This window comes from Phalangium opilio, unplaced genomic scaffold (assembly GCF_054372755.1).
Source record: "Phalangium opilio isolate 3A_F unplaced genomic scaffold, DU_Popi_V2 ptg000105l_1, whole genome shotgun sequence".
Classification (NCBI taxonomy): Eukaryota; Metazoa; Arthropoda; class Arachnida; order Opiliones; family Phalangiidae; genus Phalangium; species Phalangium opilio.
This window is the reverse complement of record NW_028324207.1, coordinates 2,309,348-2,335,104: the sequence shown is the minus strand read 5'-3', so window position 1 is coordinate 2,335,104 and position 25,757 is coordinate 2,309,348. Positions and strand designations below refer to the sequence as shown.

General features: G+C 41.2%; 4 protein-coding genes across 10 annotated transcripts in view; 2 read left to right on the top strand and 2 right to left on the bottom strand.

Moving 5' to 3' along the window:
• Positions 1–795: 795 nt before the first annotated feature.
• Positions 796–4,592, top strand: LOC149625210 (uncharacterized). 2 transcript variants are annotated; one of them, XM_089851994.1, is made up of 5 exons: positions 796–1,162; positions 1,222–1,402; positions 1,545–1,731; positions 1,820–1,870; positions 3,333–4,592. In XM_089851994.1, the coding sequence occupies exons 1-5, from the start codon at positions 996–998 to the stop codon at positions 4,157–4,159; spliced, it is 1,413 nt and encodes a 470-aa protein (XP_089708120.1). In that variant the 5' UTR covers positions 796–995; the 3' UTR covers positions 4,160–4,592. The 2 variants fall into 2 exon arrangements, with proteins under 2 accessions (XP_089708120.1, XP_089708121.1); XM_089851995.1 differs by having other exon boundaries at positions 799–1,162; positions 1,228–1,402.
• A 1,436-nt stretch (positions 4,593–6,028) lies between these two features.
• On the bottom strand, positions 6,029–11,658 carry LOC149625209 (lysophospholipase D GDPD1-like). 2 transcript variants are annotated; one of them, XM_089851998.1, is made up of 9 exons: positions 11,286–11,658; positions 10,125–10,293; positions 10,020–10,062; positions 9,824–9,959; positions 8,865–8,910; positions 8,587–8,798; positions 8,384–8,517; positions 7,095–7,157; positions 6,029–7,029 (listed from the first exon to the last, which is right to left on the bottom strand). In XM_089851998.1, exons 2-9 carry the CDS (start codon positions 10,246–10,248, stop codon positions 6,843–6,845), a joined length of 945 nt encoding a protein of 314 aa, XP_089708124.1. In that variant the 5' UTR covers positions 10,249–10,293; positions 11,286–11,658; the 3' UTR covers positions 6,029–6,842. The 2 variants fall into 2 exon arrangements, with proteins under 2 accessions (XP_089708124.1, XP_089708125.1); XM_089851999.1 differs by lacking the exon at positions 11,286–11,658 and adding an exon at positions 11,110–11,272.
• Positions 11,659–12,436: 778 nt separating this feature from the next.
• Positions 12,437–23,686, top strand: Usp30 (ubiquitin specific protease 30). Of its 2 annotated transcripts, XM_089851992.1 has the most exons (9): positions 12,441–12,704; positions 12,806–12,966; positions 13,033–13,215; positions 13,751–13,851; positions 15,577–15,684; positions 15,752–15,904; positions 15,971–16,183; positions 20,777–21,075; positions 22,479–23,686. In XM_089851992.1, exons 2-9 carry the CDS (start codon positions 12,849–12,851, stop codon positions 22,726–22,728), a joined length of 1,425 nt encoding a protein of 474 aa, XP_089708118.1. In that variant the 5' UTR covers positions 12,441–12,704; positions 12,806–12,848; the 3' UTR covers positions 22,729–23,686. The 2 variants fall into 2 exon arrangements, with proteins under 2 accessions (XP_089708119.1, XP_089708118.1); XM_089851993.1 differs by lacking the exon at positions 15,577–15,684 and having other exon boundaries at positions 12,437–12,704.
• The window catches only part of LOC149625206 (tetratricopeptide repeat protein 28), a 26,246-nt gene continuing 23,792 nt past the window's right edge, over positions 23,304–25,757 (bottom strand). For 2 of the 4 annotated variants that reach the window (XM_089851981.1, XM_089851983.1), the window contains exon 20: positions 23,304–25,710. In XM_089851981.1, the coding sequence (XP_089708107.1) occupies positions 23,765–25,710 (1,946 nt within the window). In that variant the 3' untranslated portion in view covers positions 23,304–23,764. Of the gene's footprint in view, positions 25,714–25,757 lie in introns of all 4 variants that reach the window. The other 2 variants (XM_089851980.1, XM_089851982.1) reach the window with 1 other exon arrangement.

Sequence of the window (25,757 nt, the reverse complement as noted above, 5' to 3'; positions counted from 1 at the left end):
TTACCCGCGGCGTCGCTCGCTTTTAATAAGAACTTCCATCGAAATGATATAAAGAATGGGTAGATTTTACTGATGACTAATATTTTTGTAGCACCCTAGGAGCGATGGCACTCGACGTTGCCCGTCAGCCCGCTGGGACATTTTTCATTACTTTTCACGCGGACATTATTCCATAAAGAAGGGTTTTTAAGTTTTTGGCCGCCATTTAAAAAGATGGCAACAAATCGAACCCAAAAGACCATTCAGCCCATCTATAGCTAAAGGGAAAGCAGTGTACTAAATATTTGTGAAATCGGTTGATGCGCGCGGTTTTTGTTGCATAGAGAAGGTTTTTTACATTACTGGTCGCCATTTATTAAAATGGCGGCGGATTTGAAAAATCTTTCTTAGTACGCGCCTACTACTTATGAGTAACGTTCCTGCAAATTTTCAGCCTTCTAGGGCAAGCGGTTTGGGCTGGGCGTTGATTATCAGTCAGTCAGTCAGGACTTTGATTTATATAGATATATAGAATAAATCGCGTGTAAAAATAAATTCAAATTTGGCGGTCGAAATCAAGTAAGTAATATTTAGTTGAGTCTTCAAAAATTATTTGTATATAGTTTCGTCACGTATCTTGCTTTATCTACCATCTCAGTGCCTACTGCTAGTATCTCTTAAAAGTAAACACGTTTATAACACGAGTCTACGAACATTTTTCTTACAAAGTTCCGTCGCGTATCTTGCTTTCTCTAACGCCTCAGAGGTTCAGAGCCTACTATTACCTCTTGAAAAAAACCACATTGCCAATGATAAGGCCTGTAGTTCTTCTGTATAGTAGGCCGTGAGTCTTTGTTTCATTGTGAAAGTGAAACTCACTTTCTTCGGAACACGTTATGCAAGAAACAAAACTAGAACTACAACCGGTAAATTAAAAGTATAACTTAATTATTAATGTCGGAATAAAACGTAGTTGTAGTAAATTAATTAATGCCTTAATTAAATATTAAATTAAAATGAATTTCACGATAAATTATCAATCAAAAAATAATCTAATTTATCGCGATGAGTCCCAAATCGCAGCTGCTAATGCCATGGTTTACCTCGGAGAAAGTAAAATACCAATACCGCAATTACAACAACCGCAAGAACCAACATTAAAAAGGAATATAATTCAAAGAGGGTAAGTATTAATTAATGTTATTTAGTTAAATTAATTACTAGTAGGATTAATTGTCTCAGTCGCAGGAGTATGATGTGGGATTTTGTTACCGATGCCTTGATGTCTCGTCGATACGGAATGAATTTACATACTGTTCAACAACGCGATAATCGCTGGATCTTCGCAGTTCGTGCGATAAATCAGAAAGCGTTTCAACCGCATCAGTCTGGACTTAAAGATCAATCCTGGGCCTTGTTTTTAGTAAGTTAGGTCAATAGGGTAATGGCAGCCCTCTGCCTTCGACTGTATTAAGCTCTATGGGGAAATAACATGGGGTGCCATTAGTCTATTTCCTGTTAAATGACACCAGAGTGGGACCGAAGTCAATAAGTATTAATTTCAGGATTACGGGAAGTTGAAAGGACGTAAAAAACCAGAGACGTCTGAAGAATACACCAAGTTGAGGTCTAATTTCTTTAATGCCATAATCAGATGCGCTTGTGATGGGATCATCTCAAAAGTTGATCGGCAAACGGCAGCTGATCTTGGTATTACACTCTTTAAGGATTATAAGTACTTTATGTATGAAGGTATGTCGACAGCATTCATTTATTTTATCTTGAATTTATATTTATATTTTATTTTCATGTAATTTTATTTTATTATTTTTAATTATAGGAGAAAATATTCAGAAATATGAACACCATTTCCCCATTGTTGATAGCAGTTGTAAGTAAATGTTCATTTATTTATGTTTAAGAGTGAAGTTCTAAACCTTTTCGCTTTAATTCGTGGCCTTTCTCAAATTAATTCGTGGCCTTTCCCAAATTAATTCGTAGTCTTTCTCAAATTAATTCGCGGCCTTTCTCAAATTAATTCGCGGCCTTTCTCAAATTAGTTCGCGGCCTTTCTCAAATTAATTCGTGGTCTTTCTCAAATTAATTCGCGGCCTTTCTCAAATTAATTCGCGGCCTTTCTCAAATTAGTTCGCGGCCTTTCTCAAATTAATTCGTGGTCTTTCTCAAATTAATTCGTGGTCTTTCTCAAATTAATTCGTGGCCTTTCCCAAATTAATTCGTGGTCTTTCTCAAATTAATTCGTGGCCTTTCTCAAATTAATTCGTGGCCTTTCTCAAATTAATTCGTGGCCTTTCTCAAATTAATTCGTGGCCTTTCTCAAATTAATTCGTGGCCTTTTCCCCAGTAATTCGCGACCCGTTTCCCCAGTAATTCGCGACCCGTTTCCCCAGTAATTCGCGACCCGTTTCCCCAGTAATTCGCGACCCGTTTCCCCCAGTAATTCGCGACCCGTTTCCCCCAGTAATTCGCGACCCGTTTCCCCCAGTAATTCGCGACCCTTTTCCCCAGTAATTCGCGACCCTTTTCCCCAGTAATTCGCGACCCGTTTCCCCAGTAATTCGCGACCCGTTTCCCCAGTAATTCGCGACCCGTCTCCTATTAATTCGCGACCCGTCTCCTATTAATTCGCGACCCGTCTCCTATTAATTCGCGACCCGTCTCCTAGTAATTCGCGACCCGTCTCCGAGCAAGTAATTCGCGACCCGTCTCCGAGCAAGTAATTCGCGACCCGTCTCCGAGCAAGTAATTCGCGACCCGTCTCCGAGCAAGTAATTCACGACCCGTTTCCCCAGTAATTCGCGACCCGTCTCCGAGCAAGTAATTCGCGACCCGTCTCCGAGCAAGTAATTCGCGACCCGTCTCCGAGCAAGTAATTCGCGACCCGTCTCCGAGCAAGTAATTCGCGACCCGTCTCCGAGCAAGTAATTCGCGACCCGTCTCCGAGCAAGTAATTCGCGACCCGTCTCCGAGCAAGTAATTCGCGACCCGTCTCCGAGCAAGTAATTCACGACCCGTTTCCCCAGTAATTCGCGACCAGTTTCCCCAGTAATTCGCGACCAGTTTCGGAGCAATTCGCGACCAGTTTCCCCAGTAATTCGCGACCAGTTTCGGAGCAATTCGCGACCCGTTTCGGAGCAATTCGCGACCAGTTTCCCCAGTAATTCGCGACCAGTTTCGGAGCAATTCGCGACCCGTTTCGGAGCAATTCGCGACCCGTTTCCCTGGCAGTAATTCGCGACCCGTTTCCGAGTAATTCGCGACCAGTCTCCGAGTAATTCTTAACCTTCCTAAATACTCAAATTAAATAACATTAGTCTCTTAAACATTTTCAGCTTACGCATACTCGCGTCACAACAACGGCAGCCAAGACTCGAATGATAAATACCCAAATCCTGATCGCGGCCAAAATGATTTTGAAGGTCCGTTGCCTCAAGGCGATTATCTTTTCAGCGTCAGTATTGACGAAAACGGCAAAGTCATCAACACAAAATTATTAGGAGCGATGCCAGATAATTATGACGTTAACGTCAAGACATCTGTTGACACTCCTTACGAGTTTGTCAACACCAAAAAAATGCGTTTTGAACGTGTGCAACAAAATAATGTCAACAGTAGCTCGTCACATTCATCGGGTGACGAATCTAGTAGTAGTGATTTAATCGTCGAGGAACAACGTGACGCTGGTGGTCAAATTGTTGACAAAAATAGTACACCCATTGTTGTTAAATTAGATCCAGGTTTTATATTGACGAATTTTGGCGAATCTGGCGACGAAATAGGTCAAAATTTGGATGTAGATGGATTAAGGGAGGTGAAAAGCGAAGTCCAATCTAATTATTTCGCCAATGGACAAACTGTTCATGCTCAAAACGGCGGAATGCATAAAAAATTGGTAAATGGAGGTAGAAAACTGGAAAATGGTTGTACCGGTAAAAACTCGATAACTGTACAACCTCGTCAAAAAGACAAAGTTAAAAATGGGAGAGTTCGTCAAAAAATTAAAAATGGGCGAGTTCGTCTGAAATCTGTAAATGGACAAACTCGCGAATATTATTCGGTTAACGGAACTTCTTGTAGAAGTTCTGTAAATGGTACAATTTCGCTTTGCGATAACGCTTCCAAATATAGTGTTAAACAGGAGCAAATGGAGGTTAGCTGATAAATTTAATACCTCACTTTACAGTCACAGTCATCAGGCATGCATTAATTAAATTTTCATTACCCACAACCAACCAATTAATTATTTGTTAATTTTTTGATCATCATGATTTAGTTTTGACATTCACCCGTCACTGACTGCCATTTTTTGTTTTTTAATATCAAACACATATTCTCGAATTTGTAAGCATTTAAAATGATTACGGGTAATTTATTTTCTGTAACGCATGAGGCAGCAAGTTTAGCATAATTTTATTTTTGCTTTGTAAGCATTTAAAATTTCATTTATACACGTCACAATATGAATTTTGTTGGAGTTTTCATCCATATTTTATGCCTATTATCCTAGGTAATGATTGTAATGAATTGCTTTTCTTTCATACGTTAAAGCGTAATTTGTACATTTGAATATTAAAATTTCATTTACAATATCATTTAGTTGTTTTATTAATTGCAACAGAAATGGTTAACATCGCCATAGAAAAGTTTACGCTTATTAGAATAAATCTTTATGATATTAGGTAAGATTAGGCTTAGCAAGAGTTCGTGGGCCTCGTCAACCCACGTGTAGTAACTTCGCGCCTTTTTTTTTCTAAAAATGCGTGATCGAGTTGGCTGTTGGTTGGTAGTAGTAGGTCTGCTACGACAGCGCAACTATTAATGTTACGGTTGCAGTATGCCACTTACTACCGCTCATTATAGGACTAAATTAGGTAAATTATAGTTTTTTATCATATTTTTAAAACGTGTTGTAAATTAAACAGAGCAAACGCATGCATCAGTCTGCGATTTGATCACGCACAAGTTTAATCTACTGATCCAATATGGTAATCATATTGGGAATTTTTTTAATAAATTCCTCATTAAAATATTTCAAATTATGTAAAGCAAGTTAGCGAAATTAAGGCTGGAAAATGTGTTAAAGGGTTTAAGGTTTATGCTTATTAGAATAAATCTTGATGATATTAGGTAAAATTAGGCTTAGCAAGAGGTCACGGGCTTCGTCAAGTCAACCCACGTGTAGTAACTTTCGCGCTTTTTTTTCTAAAAATGCTGAATCATTGAGACGTGATTGAGTACGCTATGTAATGATTCTAGCCTGTCGTAAAAACACACCCAACAGGGACTTGGCAGTACTACGTCATGCAACGTCAGGCTACTTTCCATTAGTGCTAAAAAACATACCAGGAGGAGGGGCTTATATAGCTTTCATTCTGTTAAAAAAACATACCATAATGGCGCTGGGGGCGGAGTTAAGCCCGAATTGCCAAGTCCCTATAAGACGCAATTTCTTAGAAAAACGCAAACTTTTTTTTATTAAAAACCACATTAGTATTTAAATTATCGAATAATTTTACAAACAAAATTTGGCTGGAAAATGTGTTAACGGGTTTAAGGTTTATACTTATTAGAATAAATCTTGATGATATTAGGTAAAATTAGGCTTAGCAAGAGGTCACGGGCTTCGTCAAGTCAACCCACGTGCTCGCTCGCCTGAGATAAATTTTCGATTTCTAGAGTCTGTTCCAACCCCCCTTACGTGACGTCAGCCTTAGACCTCAAGCGCGCGCGGTTTTGATTCTGTACGGTAGACTATATGAGAATTGCCATGAAATTTATTTTTAAAACGCTAATTATAGGGCATAATTTTTATATATTTTTTAAATTAAATAATTAGAAAGGGTTTGGCATAGATAATTGTGCACATTTTAATAAATAGTAAGGCAGAAACCGAAACTTTATGCTTCTATCAAACTTCATAGTTCAGTACCTATTATGATTTTCTTTAAATTCAAGAGGAAAATGATTACAATTACTTAATAACGGTGATAAGTAATCAATGCATTAGACCAAAAAAATTTAAACCAAGTATAATTCCAATGAAATGAATTTTATTTCTATTGATGAGTTTTGAGATCTTAATTTGAAAACTCCAGCCAATTATAACAATTATAGGAACTTTAGTTTACAATTTTCTTAAATTTTTTACCTAATTTTCTCCCACAATCTGTCTTGCTGGGCTTGATTGAATTGTGATATTTCATTCTAATGAAAATTCTTAATTTGACAAATGAATGGATTAAATCCAAAGGATAAGTTTCATGTTCTTGGTGAATTGAATTGGATATGTTTTTAACAATATTTATTTCGTTGGAGAGGACTTTGTTTGGAAGGAAATTACGAAAAATGGTTTCAAATGAATTCATTGCTTTTAAGAAAGTAGAGCTAGGAACAATTAAATACAGCACAAGCTGCACAACTCGCGCCTCGAAAGACTATACATAAGCAGACGATGCTTCACTAAGGTCTACGGGAGACGTCATATTCGGCAGCCAATAAAAGTCGCGAATTTTCGAAGGTAAAAGATGGGCGCGTGAGCAAACCTATATTAGCGAAGCGGCAACTCTATAGACCTTGACGTGTAGTAACTTTCGCGCTTTTTTTTCTAAAAATGCTGAATCATTGAGACGTGATTGAGTACGCTATGTAATGATTCTATCCTGTCGTAAATAGTAAATACACACCAATAATACGCAATTTCTTAGAAAAACGCAAACTTTTTATTAAAAACCACATTAGTATTTAAATTATCGAAATATTTTACAAACAAAATTTGAACAATAGCAACGGGTAATGTAATGTTTAAAAACCAGTTAGCAGCTTTAGAAAAAAATGGTACATTGTTAACTAGCCGGACTTTGTTGAGTTTTACGATAATATTCGCTCAATAACGTTGGATAATCCGTCATAATTCCCGTCACACCAACGCTTGTTGCTATCTCATAATCTCGCTCTTCGTTTAGAACCCAAACATACGTTTGAATTCCACGTTTTCTCAAATGAGCGAAAAGGCATTTTCGTATTAAAAGCCTTAATTAAAAACATTAAATTTAAATACAAGGGATAATTAACTAATTTAAAGCACTGTAAATTACTTCTCAATTAGCCAAAGTAGCGCTTTACGATATTTATTTCCATATTCTTGAAACACGGGGTGTCTACAAAAACAAAATTAACCTAATTCATAAACCGCCCACTCGATCACGCCGAGCGCGTGTTCGAGTGGACTCGGGGTTCATACAACTTTTGGAAAACAAATTTCCCTGACATTCCCAGGTTTTTCCTCATATACTTCCCTGAATTTTCCAGGTTTTTCCCGGATATGGAGTATCCTATGAAGCAAATGTTAACGAAGGAAGGGGGGGGGGCAAATAGGACTATTACATAATCATAGGACATCCCCGTATCTCTAATATAACCAGAGTTATGAGCCTCCAAAGTTTAGTGTAATGTTAATCTTATTGAGGGCGGTATGTTGACGAACGTTTTGCTTAATTACTCGGCCTCTGTTTGTCGCAGTCCTACGTTTTTAGTATGGTTGGATGGGGGATAAATTGGACTATAACATACTCAAAGGACATCCCCGTATCTTTATTAGAACCAGAGTTATGAGCCTCCAAAGTTGGGTGTAATGTTAATCCTATGGGGGGGGGGGGAATATTCACGAACATTTTGCTTAATTACTCGGCCCCTGTTTGTCGCAGTCCTACGTTTTTAGTATGGTTGGATGGGGGATAAATAGGACTATAACATACTGAAAGGACATCCCCGTATCTCTAGTAGAACCAGAGTTACAAGCCTCCAAAGTATAGTGTAATGTTAATCCTATGGAGGGTATGTTCACGAACATTTTGCTGAATTACTCGGCCCCTGTTTGTCGTAGCCCTAAGTCTTTAGTATGGTTGGATGGGGGATAAATAGGACTATAACATAGTCAAAGGACATCCCCGTATCTCTAATAGAACCAGAGTTATGAGCCTCCAAAGTATAGTGTAATGTTAATCCTATGGAGGGCGGTATGTTCACGAACATTTTGCTTAATTACTCGGCCCCTGTTTGTCGTAGCCCTACGTTTTAGTATGGTTGGATGGGGGGGTAAATTGGACTATAACATACTCAAAGGACATCCCCGTATCTCTAGTAGAACCAGAGTTATGAGCCTCCAAAGTATAGTGTAATGTTAATCCTATGGAGGGTATGTTTATGAACATTTTGCTTAATTACTCGGCCCCTGTTTGACGCAAATATCCCTGATTTCCCTGAATTTTACTAAAAATTCTAAATTTCCCTGAGGTTTTTGTCAACTATTTATTTCCCTGATTATTCCAGGTTTTCCCTGATTTCCAGGTTTGTATGAACCCTGTGATCAACCCTATGATCAAACCTGCGTATCGCTTGAGGAAACGGAATCTCAAGGCAAGACTCTTTCAACTTGAAAAATGGTAACAGTCCCGTATAAGTTAGCAATAGAAGTACAACCACACGTTGAAATGAAAAATAAACAGGCATTTTGGGATTCTAAAACATAAATTAATTAAATCGTTAAGTTACTAAGCCTTGGCCAGAAAAATGCGGTATGGGTTATACTTCGGCGTAACATTTTTCTACGATGATATTATTGGTATTTCCCCATACTGTGATATCCTCGCGATTATATTGACGAGTTAATTCACTGACACGACGTATTAGCTCATCATTATTCGTTTTTATGTCGATGTTAACGGGGAGATTAGGAAACTTTTCGTAGATTTCGCGTAGAAGCGGGATTTTACGGTCGCCTCTACCAGTGCAGACTTTTCCTATTTGATATATACATTAAAATGTATATCGAACGCGCTGTACATAAACTAAATTTAATATCTTACCGCCATTAAAATCAACAGGTAAACGTTCTTTAATTAACGGAAGTTCCTGTAGAAATTTATTTTAATATCTGTACCTTCATGGCCCGGGTTTCATCATAAGTTTATAAGATATGTTCCATGATAAGTATGACCAAATGTGGATGAGAGGGAAAGTATGAAAATGGCCATAGAGCCTGTGTTAAAAAACGCGCGCGGACATCAAAGTTTCGCCAATAACTATTTAGTTTACTAGTGACTGGTGGACTTGCAAACTCGCGACTGAAAGTAGTTCAGACATTTATGCTCCTTGGTTTAACCATAGCCCACTCGATCACGCGCATCACGACGCAAGCTGCTCGCGCTTTAGCTAAATTACCGAGATTTGTTTTAAACGTATCTAGTTTTATGTGTTCTTCTATTGCTTCGATAACCTTACTTAAATCCATATTACACCTTCAAATACCTTTAAAAACATTACCAGCTAGTCTGTTCTGACTACAAACACAAATCGAGTTAGTTCTAGCATACACAATAGCAGACGACGGTAACCGCGTAACCGCGAATTAACACAAGACCTATTTTAAGGGAGTGAACAGGCCCAGTATAGCTACGCCAATAAAACGGTCAACTACGTAGGGCGAAACTCTGATGACTCGCGACTGACTTTTGGCCATTTTCACACTTTTCCTCTCATCCACTTTTGGTATGACATTACCTGAACTTCGTAAACTAGAAACTTAGTGAGAGCTAGTTCGATAATGACAAGCGAGAATCGCAGACTACACTCAGTTAAATTAAATTTGCAGGACTTCGATCTTCCTATTTAGTCTGTGCTAAGCCTTTGACAGCGCCTCACCAGGCGTCGCTTTACCTTGAATCTATGACCTACGTCACTTCATGACAAGCTCCAGTTTGTGGCAAACTTATGGTGAACATATCTTATAAACTTATGGTTTCATTTATAAGTAAATAAATCTCACGGAATAATTTAAATCACTTATGTTGATATTTTGACCTGTGACCCTTAATAGATTATTGTCATGACTGACCACAACTTGACCGTCTTTTGTTAGCTGCAAATCTATTTCTAGCATTTGAGTACCCATTTTGACCGCGCTAAAATTGAACATACGTGCTATAAAATGGTTTATAGAAAAAAATCCTTTGTTAACTTACTGTTCATACGCGGTCATTGTGTTCTCTAAATTTTCTCCCGCACCTAAATTAATTAAATAATCAAAAATGACTTAAAATAGAGAATATATATTCTACGTAACGTACCACCCCTATGACTTATATGTCTACAGTTGAATTTTAATTTCTTCTTCTTGTGAAGAAGAGTAGGATATTTAAATAAAATGGCGGACGTTATGACGTATCCGCCGGCTATGGCTGATGCTATCATTTTTACAGATTTTTAGCATTGATTAATTTCTTAAGTAACGATTTCCTGAAAAATAAACAACCTACCATGATTATGTTATAAACTTTGAAACCTTGATTAAGAGTGAAGTCATACTTAGAGGGAGATCATGTTATAAACTTATGTACGACAAAAATTTAAATCCGGGTTGCCACTAAAGTTTTGGATTCAAATTCCCTACTATTTTTCTGGAATTATAGGGATTTTCCCCGATTATTTTTTATGGGATTTTCCCCGATTATTTTTTATGGGATTTTCCCCGATTATTTTTTATGGGATTTTCCCCGATTATTTTTTATGGGATTTTCCCCGATTATTTTTTATGGGATTTTCCCCGATTATTTTTTATGGGATTTTCCCCGATTATTTTTTATGGGATTTTCCCCGATTATTTTTTATGGGATTTTCCCCGATTATTTTTTATGGGATTTTTCCCCCGATTATTTTTTATGGGATTTTTCCCCCGATTATTTTTTATGGGATTTTTCCCCCGATTATTTTTTATGGGATTTTTCCCCCGATTATTTTTTATGGGATTTTTCCCCCGATTATTTTTTATGGGATTTTTCCCCCGATTATTTTTCTGGGATTTTTCCCCCTATTATTTTTCTGGGATTTTTCCCCCGATTATTTTTCTGGGATTTTTCCCCCGATTATTTTTCTGGGATTTTTCCCCGATTATATTTGTGGGATTTTCCCTGACCTTATTATAAAGGCTCATGTTAAAACCGGTTAAAATTCACTGACTTTCCCAGGGTTTTTTCCCCGACCTGTTGTTACAACCCTTGCTAATTCACACTTACAATAATATGACAAAGACTACCTTATCATCTACAAACTTACAGGGAGCTTTAATATACTTATGGCACGCAATGTTTTGATGAAACATGATGGTATTATTTAATATATACAGATTATTGTAATTTAAAATCGATTTATAATCAATCATCAAGCGTTAATAATGTACAAAGCTAACACTTCAAAAGTTTTCCTTATTTGAAATTAATTAAGGAACTTACGGGTTCCGCCTAGAGTCTCTTGGAATTTCGACAGTTCAAATTTTTGCTTATTATCGCCGCGTCATTTCTCGAATGTTTTTGCGTAATCCTCAAACACGCACCACTAACGCACATGATAAAACACAGCCCTTTTCTGTCACCAAGGCCCAAGAAAGATAACCCTACGCCCCGCCTACGATACCATAGACACTCGGAGGCCCCGCTGCGAAAATAGTAACCGACCTACCATTGACTTTTTGATTCTAAAGAGGAACAGAAAAGAATTTTTGGCGACCAAAATAGCGTGAACAACGAGCTTAGGGGAATACAATTTTTACTTCCCCCTATACGCGCCTACCTTTAATGTTTAAACCATGGACAAAGAATGCACGTGAGGAAATTTGTTTTCACGCTATAGGATGGGCAACTCCCTATCTCCGACGGCAGATTATTCGGTTGTTAGCATGCGCAAACTTGAAAGTGAGTATTTCTTTCGTAAGTTGACAGAAGGTACAAAGATACGCTATATAGAGACCTTTGTTTGTGCATGCTGAAAACCGAAGCTGGAACAGCGTATATTATATATAGGATATAATTATTCTATATATACTATATATTATTATATCGAATAATCTGCCGTCGGAGATGGAGAGTTGCCAATCCTGTAACGTGAACTCAAATTTCCTCACGCGCATTCTTTATCCATGAGTGTACTTTGAAATTCATTTCGGTTAAACTCGCCCAATTTAAGTGTTTTAAAAAAATTAATTTAGGGTCATATATATATATATATATATATATATATATATATATAACAATCAAGGCGCGGAAATTAGTTAAATTAGGTTCGGGTTTGGTAAGATTAGGTTAAGTTCGATTTGCAGTAGTTTTCGCGCCTTTTGATTATAATTAACCCTATTTTAATGTGCGAGCTAAACTAATTTCTTGAAAGTGACCTTAAAGAATATAGATCTTTTTACGTCCCCTAGCGCGATGCATGACCTTGATATACCAGAAAGAATACAGATCCTTGTTTTACGTCCCCTAGAAGTTAGAACACTAATCTTAATTTCCTTTCTCATGCCTCTGTCGTGCATAGCGTTCCGTGTTCTCAGTTTTCCCTCCCTTATAGTGAATATAACGTCCATGATTCTATAGTTCCGCTTGAATCTATGAGGGGTTTCGGCGTCTGTCGTCTGCTTAAGACTTTATAACACGTGACCTTTAGGAGCAGAGAATTGACAATCGATATCGCACATGTAGCCTAATTATGTTGTGCCATATATGACTGTCGCTGTCTAGAAGTCAAGAGGTTACTGACCTGAGACGGAAGAATTGTGTGCCCACTGCCCAGTCTGAGTCAGGTTAAAGGTTACTGACCCTAAGAACGCACCTGGCAAATTAATCCTGATATTCCAAATTATAATTTTAATACGAATGGTATTGTGTAAATTGTTTTAATTTAATTGCATTTGAAATAATAACCTTTAGATCATTTTAAGTAATGTTTCCATAACTAATTATTTTAAACTTGACTTCAGATGGTTAGATTTAAGAAATAAATCTGATTGATTGCTTGAAATTATGGACAGTCCAGTAATTGGACGATTAGCTCTGATTGGTGGGATTACAACAATAGCAGTTTGCGCTATCGCTTACGTTGTCTTTGGGCCATCTCATACCAAGAAACGGCGACAAAAAGGTGTTTAATATGTTATTAATTTGGGTTTGGGTTTAATTCAAGTTCAAACTAATTGTTTAAATGCAGATTATGTCCCTGGTTTGGTTAATTTGGGTAATTGGTGTTTTATGAATGCCGTTCTTCAATCATTGGGTCCATGCGCCTCCCTTAAGAACTGGCTTTCTAAATTCACAAATTGCCATCAAAGTTCGAGCGGAATTACCCATAATTCTGTTAGTTTATCCAATGCATTACTGAAAACGCTTAAAGGTAATATTAACAGGGGTGTGCGAGTACTCGTTAAGTTCGAGTACTCGGTTCGATACTCGATAACAACACATTGAGATACTCGAGACAGATTCGAGTAGCTTTTTAACATCTTAAATACTCGACAAATACTCGAGTCCGAGGCTTACAACTATAGCAGACGATGAGTTCATGAGCATTTATTTTGAAAATCACCTGTTCAATGTTTAATTGATCACTAACAATCTTTTTGAACTAGTTCGATATTAGATAATCGAACATCTTCGTTATTTTCAAGAAATTTACAAAATTGCTACTCGACAAGTCAATATTTGAGACTCGATAATTACTCGAAAGAACAAACAAAATTTGACCTATCTAAATACTCGATACTCGAAAGTATTTTTGAGACTCGGCTCGATACTCGATAAGAAATTAGTTTTGATACTCGGACTCGGCTCGAAAACGAAAAAACGGGACTCGCACACCACTGATTATTAATCTGAATAAAATAATTACTTTATGGTTTTAAATTATGGATTTTAATTTTAATTTTTAGTTCTAAATAATGAAGATGATCTTACAGTTTCGGAATGTAGTCCCGTTGACGTTTTGAAAGCACTGAGAGCCAAAGGATGGGTTATTAGTAGCGATGAACAGGTTAGTTTTAAATTAAATGGATTTTGTTTGCTTTAAATTTAAAATAGGTACACAAACACCAATAAAATTCGTCAAAATATTTGTGATTATTTTAATTTTTCCCGACTTCAATTCACAGTTGGTGATATTAAGCCTAAAAATACCCCAACCATTTACTGTGTTTTCCTTTAAATTTTGCCGCCAAATCTATTAGGCAATACTATTGGTCAAAGATTTTTTCAGCCAATGGAGCAGCCTATCTCATTTGTGACGTCAGTGCCTAGGTAAAACGTCATAGGCTTAGCTTTGGCAGTGGGCGGCAGTGCCTGGGTCTCATACATAATCCCCCTGGACATAATCCCCCCCGGACAAAATCCCCCTATTTTGGATTTGCCAAGACTTTTTCCCCCCAATTTTAGACGTGTTTGTACAAAATCCCCCCAGAGAAAACGTCCAGGACAAAATCCCCCAAAAGGAAAACTGTTCAACAAAATCCTACCAAAAGGATCATTTTATTGAAAATCCCCCAGATAATAGGCATTTAGAAGTAAAGGTAAACGGAAGCCCAAATCCAAAGATTATCTTTAATAATAATGCAAAAGTATAATTCACAAGAGTGAAAGGTATTGCAAACAATGTTCCTAAACCAAAAGAAGTAAACTACTGATTTTGTTTTAACTTATTTCCAAAATTCCAATATTTTGGAAAAGGCGGCATTTTATGGTTAGTCAGCAATATTTTGGAAAAGGCGGAAATTTATGCTTAGTCAGCAATATTTTGGAAAAGGCGAAAATTTATGGTTAGTCAGCAATATTTTGGAAAAGGGGGAAATTTATGGTTAGTCAGCGATATTTTGGAAAAGGCGGAAATTTATAGTTAGTCAGCGATATTTTGGAAAAGGCGGAAATTTATGGTTGGTCAGCGATATTTTGGAAAAGGCGGGAATTTATGGTTAGTCAGCAATATTTTGGAAAAGGCGAAAATTTATGGTTAGTCGACAATTCATACTATTTTCTCCATCATTGGTTCCGCTTTTCCTCGTAGGGGGAATACTACTATTTTTACTACTATCCTACTAAAAAAATTTCCACTGTGGAAAACGACCTCTAAAATAGGAATGACCCCTGAAGGGTTCGTCTCCAAGGTGGGGATTTCGTTCCGTAAGCGGGGAATTTTGTCTCCAATTTGGGAGGGATTTTGTCTCCAGTTTGGGGGGATTTTGTCTCCAGTTTGGGGGGATTTTGTCTCCAGTTTGGGGGGATTTTGTCTCCAGTTTGGGGAGATTTTGTCTGCAAATGGGGGGATTTTGTCTTATGCCCATTTGGACGGGGGGAAATTTTTGGGGGGATTATGTCCAGGGGGATTATGGGAGTCACCCGCAGTGCCTAGGTGAAACGTCATAGGCTTAGCTTTGGCAGTGGGCGGCCATGTTTGGTACCGCTTTGGTTCAATGGGCAAATAGCATGGGTGACGTCACACTAAGGGTTCTGCGATAGCTCTATTAGAGAAGCAGGAGAAAATGGAGAAAGGTCCTAGAATAGAGCTATCTCAGCTGTGACGTCAGTGCCTAGGTAAAACGTCATAGGCTTAGCTTTGGCAGTGAGCGGCCATGTTTGGTACCCTTTGGTTCAATGGGCAAATAGCATGGGTGACGTCACAATAAGGGTTCTGAGATAGCTCTATTGTTATGAAAATGGTCACATGTTTTAGGCCAAATATTGACAACTGTTTAATTTTCAAACTAAGGACGCTCATGAACTATTTCACGTAATAACTACGACACTGGAAGAAGAATTCCACGCTCAGTCCTATATTAAATCTCTTCTTGATGTTCAAGGCTTAGAGTACATTTCTGTCAGTTTGTTTTCATTTCTTTCTATACAAGTTTAATTTTAATTAATTAAATATAAATGCTTAACAGGATCACAACGAAGGTGCTTCTAGAAATGCATGTAAAGACGTAGCATTTCGAACGCAATCTCCAATAAAAATACCTAAATATAGACAGATAATTGGTTCACCAACGAAAGGTCTTCTTGCTAGTAGATTAACCTGCAAAAGCTGCGGACTTGAGGTATTTTAACAACGTTACTTATGGGTTTTATTTAATGTTTAATGTTTTGCTTTTATTTTTCTGCAGAATCCAATTCATTATGACTCATTTGACAGTATTTCACTTCCAATACCCGATGGTTATTTTGGTCTCTTAAGACTAGAGGATTGTTTAAATCACTGGTCATCCTCGGAACTGGTTCACGGAGTTACTTGCGAAAACTGTTCCAAACTTCATTCTCCAGCTGGTGAAGCTGTTATCTGTAAATCGACATTTTCCAAGCAGCTTAGCATTGCCAAAGTAATTATTGGCTATTTTGTTAACTGAAACTATACGAATGTGGGCAGCGTACGCTCCCGAAATAACCCCGAATATGGACCGCCTACTATGCCGAAATAGCCCCGAATATGGACCAGTAAAAGGCCAAAATAGCCCCGAATACGGGTCAGTAACCGGCCGAATCACCCCCGAATACGGGTCAGTAACCGGCCGAATCACCCCCGAATACGGGTCAGTAACCGGCCGAATCACCCCCGAATACGGGTCAGTAACCGGCCGAATCACCCCCGAATACGGGTCAGTAACCGGCCGAATCACCCCCGAATACGGGCCAGTAACCGGCCGAATCACCCCCGAATACGGGTCAGTAACCGGCCGAATCACCCCCGAATACGGGTCAGTAACCGGCCGAATCACCCCCGAATACGGAGCACTACGCGGCCGAATCACCCCCGAATACGGGCCAGTAACCGGCCGAATCACCCCCGAATACGGGCCAGTAACCGGCCGAATCACCCCCGAATACGGGCCAGTAACCGGCCGAATCACCCCCGAATACGGAGCACTACGCGGCCGAATCACCCCCCGAATACGGGCCAGTAACCGGCCGAATCACCCCCGAATACGGGCCAGTAACCGGCCGAATCACCCCCGAATACGGGCCAGTAACCGGCCGAATCACCCCCGAATACGGGCCAGTAACCGGCCGAATCACCCCCGAATACGGGCCAGTAACCGGCCGAATCACCCCCGAATACGGGCCAGTAACCGGCCGAATCACCCCCGAATACGGAGCACTACGCGGCCGAATCACCCCCGAATACGGGCCAGTAACCGGCCGAATCACCCCCGAATACGGGCCAGTAACCGGCCGAATCACCCCCGAATACGGGCCAGTAACCGGCCGAATCACCCCCGAATACGGGCCAGTAACCGGCCGAATCAACCCCGAATACGGAGCACTACGCGGCCGAATCACCCCCGAATACGGGCCAGTAACCGGCCGAATCACCCCCGAATACGGGCCAGTAACCGGCCGAATCACCCCCGAATACGGGCCAGTAACCGGCCGAATCACCCCCGAATACGGAGCACTACGCGGCCGAATCACCCCCGAATACGGGCCAGTAACCGGCCGAATCACCCCCGAATACGGGCCAGTAACCGGCCGAATCACCCCCGAATACGGGCCAGTAACCGGCCGAATCACCCCCGAATACGGGCCAGTAACCGGCCGAATCACCCCCGAATACGGGTCAGTAACCGGCCGAATCACCCCCGAATACGGGCCAGTAACCGGCCGAATCACCCCCGAATACGGGCCAGTAACCGGCCGAATCACCCCCGAATACGGGTCAGTAACCGGCCGAATCACCCCCGAATACGGGTCAGTAACCGGCCGAATCACCCCCGAATACGGGTCAGTAACCGGCCGAATCACCCCCGAATACGGGTCAGTAACCGGCCGAATCACCCCCGAATACGGGTCAGTAACCGGCCGAATCACCCCCGAATACGGGTCAGTAACCGGCCGAATCACCCCCGAATACGGGCCAGTAACCGGCCGAATCACCCCCGAATACGGAGCACTACGCGGCCGAATTAGCCCCGAATACGGAGCACTACGCGGCCGAAATAGCCCCGAATTTGGACCGATTAGGGGACCGAAATAGCCCCGAATTTGGACCGATTAGGGGACCGAAATAGCCCCGAATTTGGACCGATTAGGGGACCGAAATAGCCCCGAATTCGGACCGATTAGGGGACCGAAATAGCCCCGAATTTGGACCGATTAGGGGACCGAAATAGCCCCGAATTCGGACCGATTAGGGGACCGAAATAGCCCCGAATTTGGACCGATTAGGGGACCGAAATAGCCCCGAATTCGAACCGATTACGCGGCCGAATTAGCCCCGAATTTGGACCGATTAGGGGACCGAAATAGCCCCGAATTCGAACCGATTACGCGGCCGAATTAGCCCCGAATTCGGACCGATTACGCGACCGAAATAGCCCCGAATTCGGACCGATTACGGGACCGAAATAGCCCCGAATTTGGACCGATTACGCGACCGAAATAGCCCCGAATTTGGACCGATTACGCGACCGAAATAGCCCCGAATTTGGACCGATTACGCGACCGAAATAGCCCCGAATTTGGACCGATTACGCGACCGAAATAGCCCCGAATTTGGACCGATTACGCGACCGAAATAGCCCCGAATTTGGACCGATTAGGGGACCGAAATAGCCCCGAATTCGGACCGATTAGGGGACCGAAATAGCCCCGAATTCGGACCGATTAGGGGACCGAAATAGCCCCGAATTCGGACCGATTAGGGGACCGAAATAGCCCCGAATTCGGACCGATTAGGGGACCGAAATAGCCCCGAATTCGGACCGATTAGGGGACCGAAATAGCCCCGAATTCGGACCGATTAGGGGACCGAAATAGCCCCGAATTCGGACCGATTAGGGGACCGAAATAGCCCCGAATTCGGACCGATTAGGGGACCGAAATAGCCCCGAATTCGAACCGATTACGCGGCCGAATTAGCCCCGAATTCGAACCGATTACGCGGCCGAATTAGCCCCGAATTCGAACCGATTACGCGGCCGAATTAGCCCCGAATTCGAACCGATTACGCGGCCGAATTAGCCCCGAATTCGAACCGATTACGCGGCCGAATTAGCCCCGAATTCGGACCGATTACGCGACCGAAATAGCCCCGAATTTGGACCGATTACGCGACCGAAATAGCCCCGAATTTGGACCGATTAGGGGACCGAAATAGCCCCGAATTTGGACCGATTAGGGGACCGAAATAGCCCCGAATTCGGACCGATTAGGGGACCGAAATAGCCCCGAATTTGGACCGATTAGGGGACCGAAATAGCCCCGAATTCGGACCGATTAGGGGACCGAAATAGCCCCGAATTTGGACCGATTAGGGGACCGAAATAGCCCCGAATTCGAACCGATTACGCGGCCGAATTAGCCCCGAATTTGGACCGATTAGGGGACCGAAATAGCCCCGAATTCGAACCGATTACGCGGCCGAATTAGCCCCGAATTCGGACCGATTACGCGACCGAAATAGCCCCGAATTCGGACCGATTACGGGACCGAAATAGCCCCGAATTTGGACCGATTACGCGACCGAAATAGCCCCGAATTTGGACCGATTACGCGACCGAAATAGCCCCGAATTTGGACTGATTACGCGACCGAAATAGCCCCGAATTTGGACCGATTACGCGACCGAAATAGCCCCGAATTTGGACCGATTACGCGACCGAAATAGCCCCGAATTTGGACCGATTAGGGGACCGAAATAGCCCCGAATTCGGACCGATTAGGGGACCGAAATAGCCCCGAATTCGGACCGATTAGGGGACCGAAATAGCCCCGAATTCGGACCGATTAGGGGACCGAAATAGCCCCGAATTCGGACCGATTAGGGGACCGAAATAGCCCCGAATTCGGACCGATTAGGGGACCGAAATAGCCCCGAATTCGGACCGATTAGGGGACCGAAATAGCCCCGAATTCGGACCGATTAGGGGACCGAAATAGCCCCGAATTCGGACCGATTAGGGGACCGAAATAGCCCCGAATTTGGACCGATTAGGGGACCGAAATAGCCCCGAATTCGAACCGATTACGCGGCCGAATTAGCCCCGAATTCGAACCGATTACGCGGCCGAATTAGCCCCGAATTCGAACCGATTACGCGGCCGAATTAGCCCCGAATTCGAACCGATTACGCGGCCGAATTAGCCCCGAATTCGGACCGATTACGCGACCGAAATAGCCCCGAATTTGGACCGATTACGCGACCGAAATAGCCCCGAATTTGGACCGATTACGCGACCGAAATAGCCCCGAATTTGGACCGATTAGGGGACCGAAATAGCCCCGAATTCGGACCGATTACGGGACCGAAATAGCCCCGAATTTGGACCGATTAGGGGACCGAAATAGCCCCGAATTTGGACCGATTACGGGAGCGAAATAGCCCCGAATTTTGACCGATTACGCGACCGAAATAGCCCCAAATTTGGACCGATTACGCGACCGAAATAGCCCCAAATTTGGACCGATTACGCGACCGAAATAGCCCCGAATTCGGACCGATTACGCGACCGAAATAGCCCCGAATTCGGACCGATTACGCGACCGAAATAGCCCCGAATTCGGACCGATTACGCGACCGAAATAGCCCCGAATTCGGACCGATTACGCGACCGAAATAGCCCCGAATTTGGACCGATTACGCGACCGAAATAGCCCCGAATTTGGACCGATTACGCGACCGAAATAGCCCCGAATTTGGACCGATTAGGGGACCGAAATAGCCCCGAATTCGGACCGATTAGGGGACCGAAATAGCCCCGATTTTGGACCGATTACGCGAGCGAAATAGCCCCGAATTTGGACCGATTACGCGACCGAAATAGCCCCGAATTTGGACCGATTACGCGACCGAAATAGCCGTTTACACACCTGAAATAGTAAAAATATGGACTAGATAAACCCACCCAACTAGCAGTTTTTTTACCGAAAACTTTCCATATTTTTTCAAAACATCAATCTCTTCCCAATCACTGCAGTTGCCAGACTGTTTGTGCTTTCATTTTGTTCGTACCTTGTGGTTGGGCACGAGTGGTGTACCCACCAAGAAATATGATCACGTAATATTCCCGGAAATCTTATGCATGGACCGATTCTTACTGTCCAACAAGAAAAAAAGTGATGGCGACGCGAACCCATTGACCAAAGGACTCCTTGGTGGAAATCTAGTCAAGAAATCTGCAAGTAAAATCAGTGAATTACTCATGAGCGATCATTCCATGTTGCCCCAAGAATTCAACTTAACGGACCTCGAATCTTCATCTAGCTCAGCTTTTGGGTAAGTCCAAACATTTCTCTTAAATTTTGCCATAATTTGCCTTTGTGGGAAGGATATTGCCTTAGTTTGCTAATTGAGCAATATTTTGCAAGTTGCAATTTCTAAAAATGTATTGTGGTGTGCAATGTTTGGGTTTTCTTTTGCAAACTTTCGTGTTTTTGTACTCGGCGTTATCCCTGGTATTTTAGTAACTATTTTCCGATTCCCGATTGTTTATAATTTTTTCATCACTTGCTATTGCGGGCTGTAATTTTGGGAATATTTTGATATATTTTTCTGCACAATTAAGAGCCAAATGAAACGCTTTTAATTACCTCGGACACTTTGACAAGTAATTGCCGTTTCCCGATGGTGTTATTATTTGTACTCCTTGTAGCACATTTTGCCCAGTTTTTTCCACGAAATAGAAACAAATGAAATTAGTTTTCATTGTTGATGTGGTTTTCCTGGTATTTAACATGTTTTTACTGGTAACTGGTGTAGTTTTGCTGGAAAATAACATGGTTTTACTGGTTATTGGTGTGATTTGATTGGTAATTAACGTGTTTTTACTGGTAATTGGTGTGGTTTGCTGGTAATTAACATGTTTTTTTCCTGGTAATTATATTTTTTCTTGGTAATTAACATGTTTTACCTGGTAATTGTCAAGTTTTTTCCTGGTAATTATCATGTTTTTACCGGTAATTATCATGTTTTTACCGGTAATTATCATGTTTTTACCGGTAATTATCATGTTTTTACCGGTAATTATCATGTTTTTACCGGTAATTATCATGTTTTGACCGGTAATTATCATGTTTTGACCGGTAATTATCATGTTTTGACTGGTAATTATCATGTTTTTACTGGTAATTATCATGTTTTTACCGGTAATTATCATGTTTTTACCGGTAATTATCATGTTTTTACCGGTAATTGACATGTTTTTTGCCGGTAATTAACATGGCTTTTGATGGTAATTATAATGTTTTGCCGGTAATTAACATGGCTTTTGATGGTAATTATAATGTTTTGCCGGTAATTAACATGGCTTTTGATGGTAATTATAATGTTTTACCGGTAATTAACATGGCTTTTGATGGTAATTATAATGTTTTACCGGTAATTAACATGGCCTTTGATGGTAATTATCATGTTTACCGGTAATTAACATGTTTTTACCTGGTAATTTGTGTCGTTTTGCTGGTAAATAATATGTTATTACTGGTATTTGACGTGGAATGCAATATCATTCAGTTTTAAGACTATTCTCACTTATATCAGCCTTATATAATATGCTTATTTGTCATCCTCAAACTGCATGCTTCAAGCTTGTCCCTATATAGCACTTGCAAATTTTTGAAAAACATATTTTATTTGTCATCATGGCAATGTATATAAATTGCAATTGCAATTTATTTCAGTATCGGCAACCATATCTACCGACTGAAATCTGTAATTGTCCATATGGGGGACACCTTTTCGGGACATTTTGTCACTTATCGTAAAGGCCCTTTGAATTCCTCTAACGCCAGCTCGTGGTTTTACACATCGGACACGATTGTCCATCAGGTCTCACCATTGGAAGTTACCAAATCAAATGCCTATATGCTCATATATGAGCGCGTCAATTGCGCCACGCAAATTCCCCATAAAAACATTTTAGAAGTTTGAATCAAACGCTGTTAATGATTCTAGTCTCTACTTTAAAACCCTTCCCGCGTTGTCAAATCCCGAAATATACTTAATTAATTAGCATTAATAATTAATTAACTTAAAGAAGTTAAGTGATAAAGATAAATTTTGAATAGTGAACAGTTTTACTGCATTTTTCGGATTTACTTGTAGCGTAAGTGACGTGCGTTATGAAGTTTGTGAGTTTTCTCCAATAGAGTGCTGTCAGTTGTGACGTCAGATCCAAGGTTAAACGTCACGAGTCTGCCTTTAGCAATGGGCGGCCATGACAGTTACCGTTTTTTTTTATGGGAAAACAGCATGGGTGACGTCACACCGGCGCTTCTGACAGCACTCTATAGGGGACTTTTTGAAAAGGCCTATAGAGTGTTGTCAGAAGCGCCGGTGTGACGTCACCCGTGCTGTTTTCTCATAAAGAAAAAACGGTAACTGTCATGGCCGCCCATTGCTAAATTCAAACTCGTGACGTTTAACCTTGGATCTGACGTCACAACTGACAGCACTATTCTCTAAAAGATAATTGAATAATTAGAATATTAATGAAAAAGTGTTAATTAATTGTATTTTACAAATTTATTCATTTTCGTACAAAACTTATAGCAAATTGGCAAAGTAATTATTGCATTGCCGTTTTTTACATTATTTAAAGGGATAGTAGTATATTAATTTCTACAAATCTTTTCCCCTAACGGAAGGAGACAGATATTTATGACGTTATCGTGATTGTCTATTGCTAATTACGATTTACAGTAAAGTTAAACTTAATGGTAGTCGAAATTAAACGCTACTATCCCTTTATAACAATTAAATTACAAGTTACAACAGTCTGTTTAAAAAAAAAGGTTTTTCCAACGTTTTTGTAAATTATAACAAAATGAAGTAGTACGTACGTAAGTAACTTGGAAAAAATATAGTTACTTAAATTAATCAATACATATATATATACTAATTATTGAAGTCCGCAACACACACAGAACCTTCTATCTATTGAAATCTTACTTAATTACTAATTAATTTAATCACCTTTATCTAAATCCTTCATTTGCGCGTGCCGGGGGTTCCGCCTAACTGTGGAAATCATTTTCTGCGAAGAATTACTGTCCAAATCGCTACACTCACTTTCCGACGCGCCACTTTGCGAAATACCGTCAGTTTCCAACGCGAACGAAGGGTTTTTATGTTGACGCGCGAAAATATTATGCCAATTTGGGTTTGACGCGTACGTAGTTACCATATTAGGGCTTTCAGAGTTTTCGTTATGTCTCTGGGATGACGTAGAGGCTTCTCCGGTGACGTCATGGTAATTTCTGTTAGTGGCACCGTCGGTTTTTTTACTGGATGTGAAACTATACATTGGTCGATGCGGTTTTTGACTGGGACATACGCTCTCCGTGAATGACCCGCCGTCACCTTCGTCGCGAACGCCGCAATCTGATAATGTTATGCCACCATCTTTATTCGCGTCATGCTGTTGTCGAAAACACTGGTTATCTACGGACATGGACAAAGCGTCCGATATTGAACACGCCCCCATTTCGGAGGATGCTCCTTGTTTATGATGAATCTTACGCGCTTGTATCTTATTGGGCATATTCGTGTTTGTTCTTTGCGTATTAGTAGTCTTTTTGGCTGTTGTCACTCCACTGCGCGATGACGCGGTATCGAAATCAATATTGTCCTTAATGGACTCGTCTAGGAAGTTCTGCGCATTGTCAGACGCGAGTAACTTTGATAGGGACGGAGCGAGGCCTAACCCCATTGTTCTGTCATGGTAAACTTCCGTTATCGCTGGTTCCCGCGTCATCGATGGTATTCTCGGACTTAAAATTGTGTCAGCCCCAAGGACATGATGTTCGTTAGCTAACGCGTTTATTCTACTAATAGGGTACTTCCGGTTGGGTTTATCCGGAACCCTGATGTCAATTACATCCGCCGATAAAACTAAGTCGTCCTTCATTTTGGCACTACGGTTTTTGGACGAACCTTTAAGTAACGCGGTCTTCATTTCATGCGCGTATTCCCCAACAGGATGAAATGCGGAACTTTCTACGTTCGGTATTGTTTTGGGTAAAAATCCCTGATGAATCGGGACGGTAGTTTTGGGGTTGATTTCTTCGTAGTGGCTTAGGGAGTCCAAGAACCGTGAAATGTTTTTGGTCTTAGGCGCTAAGGAACTATGGGCGGATACGATTTCGACATTATGTTTACTGGGTAAAAACGCCCTATCTTGCGGGGGCTGTTGGCCTTGCGTTGTGTTTTCTGGCAAGGGTAAATTAAAGTCTTGGTGGTTGGAATCGTATATTCTTGAAGGGTTGAAACGCTCAGCGTTTCGTGGTATAGGAGGTGGTAAAGGCCTGCTGCTACCAATTTCAGGTGGTAAGTAACGAATGTTTCGAACGCCCAAGTTCTTTCTTAAATTCATATCAGACGCCTGGCTATGGTACCCGATTGTGTCATAATCTCGTCCTTGTTGGCGTCTGATTGTTGTTTGTCCACTATCCCAATCAGTAACCGAACTAGCCGATGAGGAACTATCCGGACGTTTGTTACCGTCGCTTGATGGGCTTTCATTACCGTACATTGTGCGAATTTTCCGTTGGTGAGCTAAGGCCAGCGCTATATGAGGACCATTTTGCATACCACTTGGGTTTGTCGTTAGTTTACCGTTTGTGAAGCACTTGGATAGCGTGTCGACTGGGCTAGGTGTAAAGGTATCGCTATCGCGATTCTTTTGATCATTACCGGATGTAGTCGTTGCTGTCCGTCCATCCGGTTCGCCGCGGGTACGGACGTAACTTGTGAATGCGCCAGTACTCATTCCGAGCATTAGGCTGCCTAAGGACGGGTGTGGTGGAGGATATATGACAGAGGGTGGTGGAGTTGCACTCTCACTGGGTTCGCTGTCCAGGCTTTCCAGAGAACTGGAGTTTTCGTACGCTACGCTTTTGACCTCGTTGTTGTCTGCTGTATATGGTTGTTTTGGATTAGGTTCATTTGAAATTGGATAA

Bases quoted from the DNA above. Each gene is read 5' to 3' on its own strand.
- LOC149625210 (XM_089851994.1), top strand. From the start codon at position 996: ATGAATTTCACGATAAATTATCAATCAAAAAATAATCTAATTTATCGC. The intron at 1,163-1,221 runs GTAAGTATTAAT...TAATTGTCTCAG, and splicing joins AGGAATATAATTCAAAGAGG to TCGCAGGAGTATGATGTGGG. The intron at 1,403-1,544 runs GTAAGTTAGGTC...TATTAATTTCAG, and splicing joins AATCCTGGGCCTTGTTTTTA to GATTACGGGAAGTTGAAAGG.
- LOC149625209 (XM_089851998.1), bottom strand. From the start codon at position 10,248: ATGATAGCATCAGCCATAGCCGGCGGATACGTCATAACGTCCGCCATT. The intron at 8,799-8,864 runs GTAAGATATTAA...TATATCAAATAG, and splicing joins ACCTGTTGATTTTAATGGCG to GAAAAGTCTGCACTGGTAGA. The intron at 7,158-8,383 runs GTTTGATCATAG...TTGTTTTTGTAG, and splicing joins TTTCCTCAAGCGATACGCAG to ACACCCCGTGTTTCAAGAAT.
- Usp30 (XM_089851992.1), top strand. From the start codon at position 12,849: ATGGACAGTCCAGTAATTGGACGATTAGCTCTGATTGGTGGGATTACA. The intron at 13,852-15,576 runs GTTAGTTTTAAA...TTTCAAACTAAG, and splicing joins TTATTAGTAGCGATGAACAG to GACGCTCATGAACTATTTCA. The intron at 15,685-15,751 runs GTCAGTTTGTTT...AATGCTTAACAG, and splicing joins AAGGCTTAGAGTACATTTCT to GATCACAACGAAGGTGCTTC.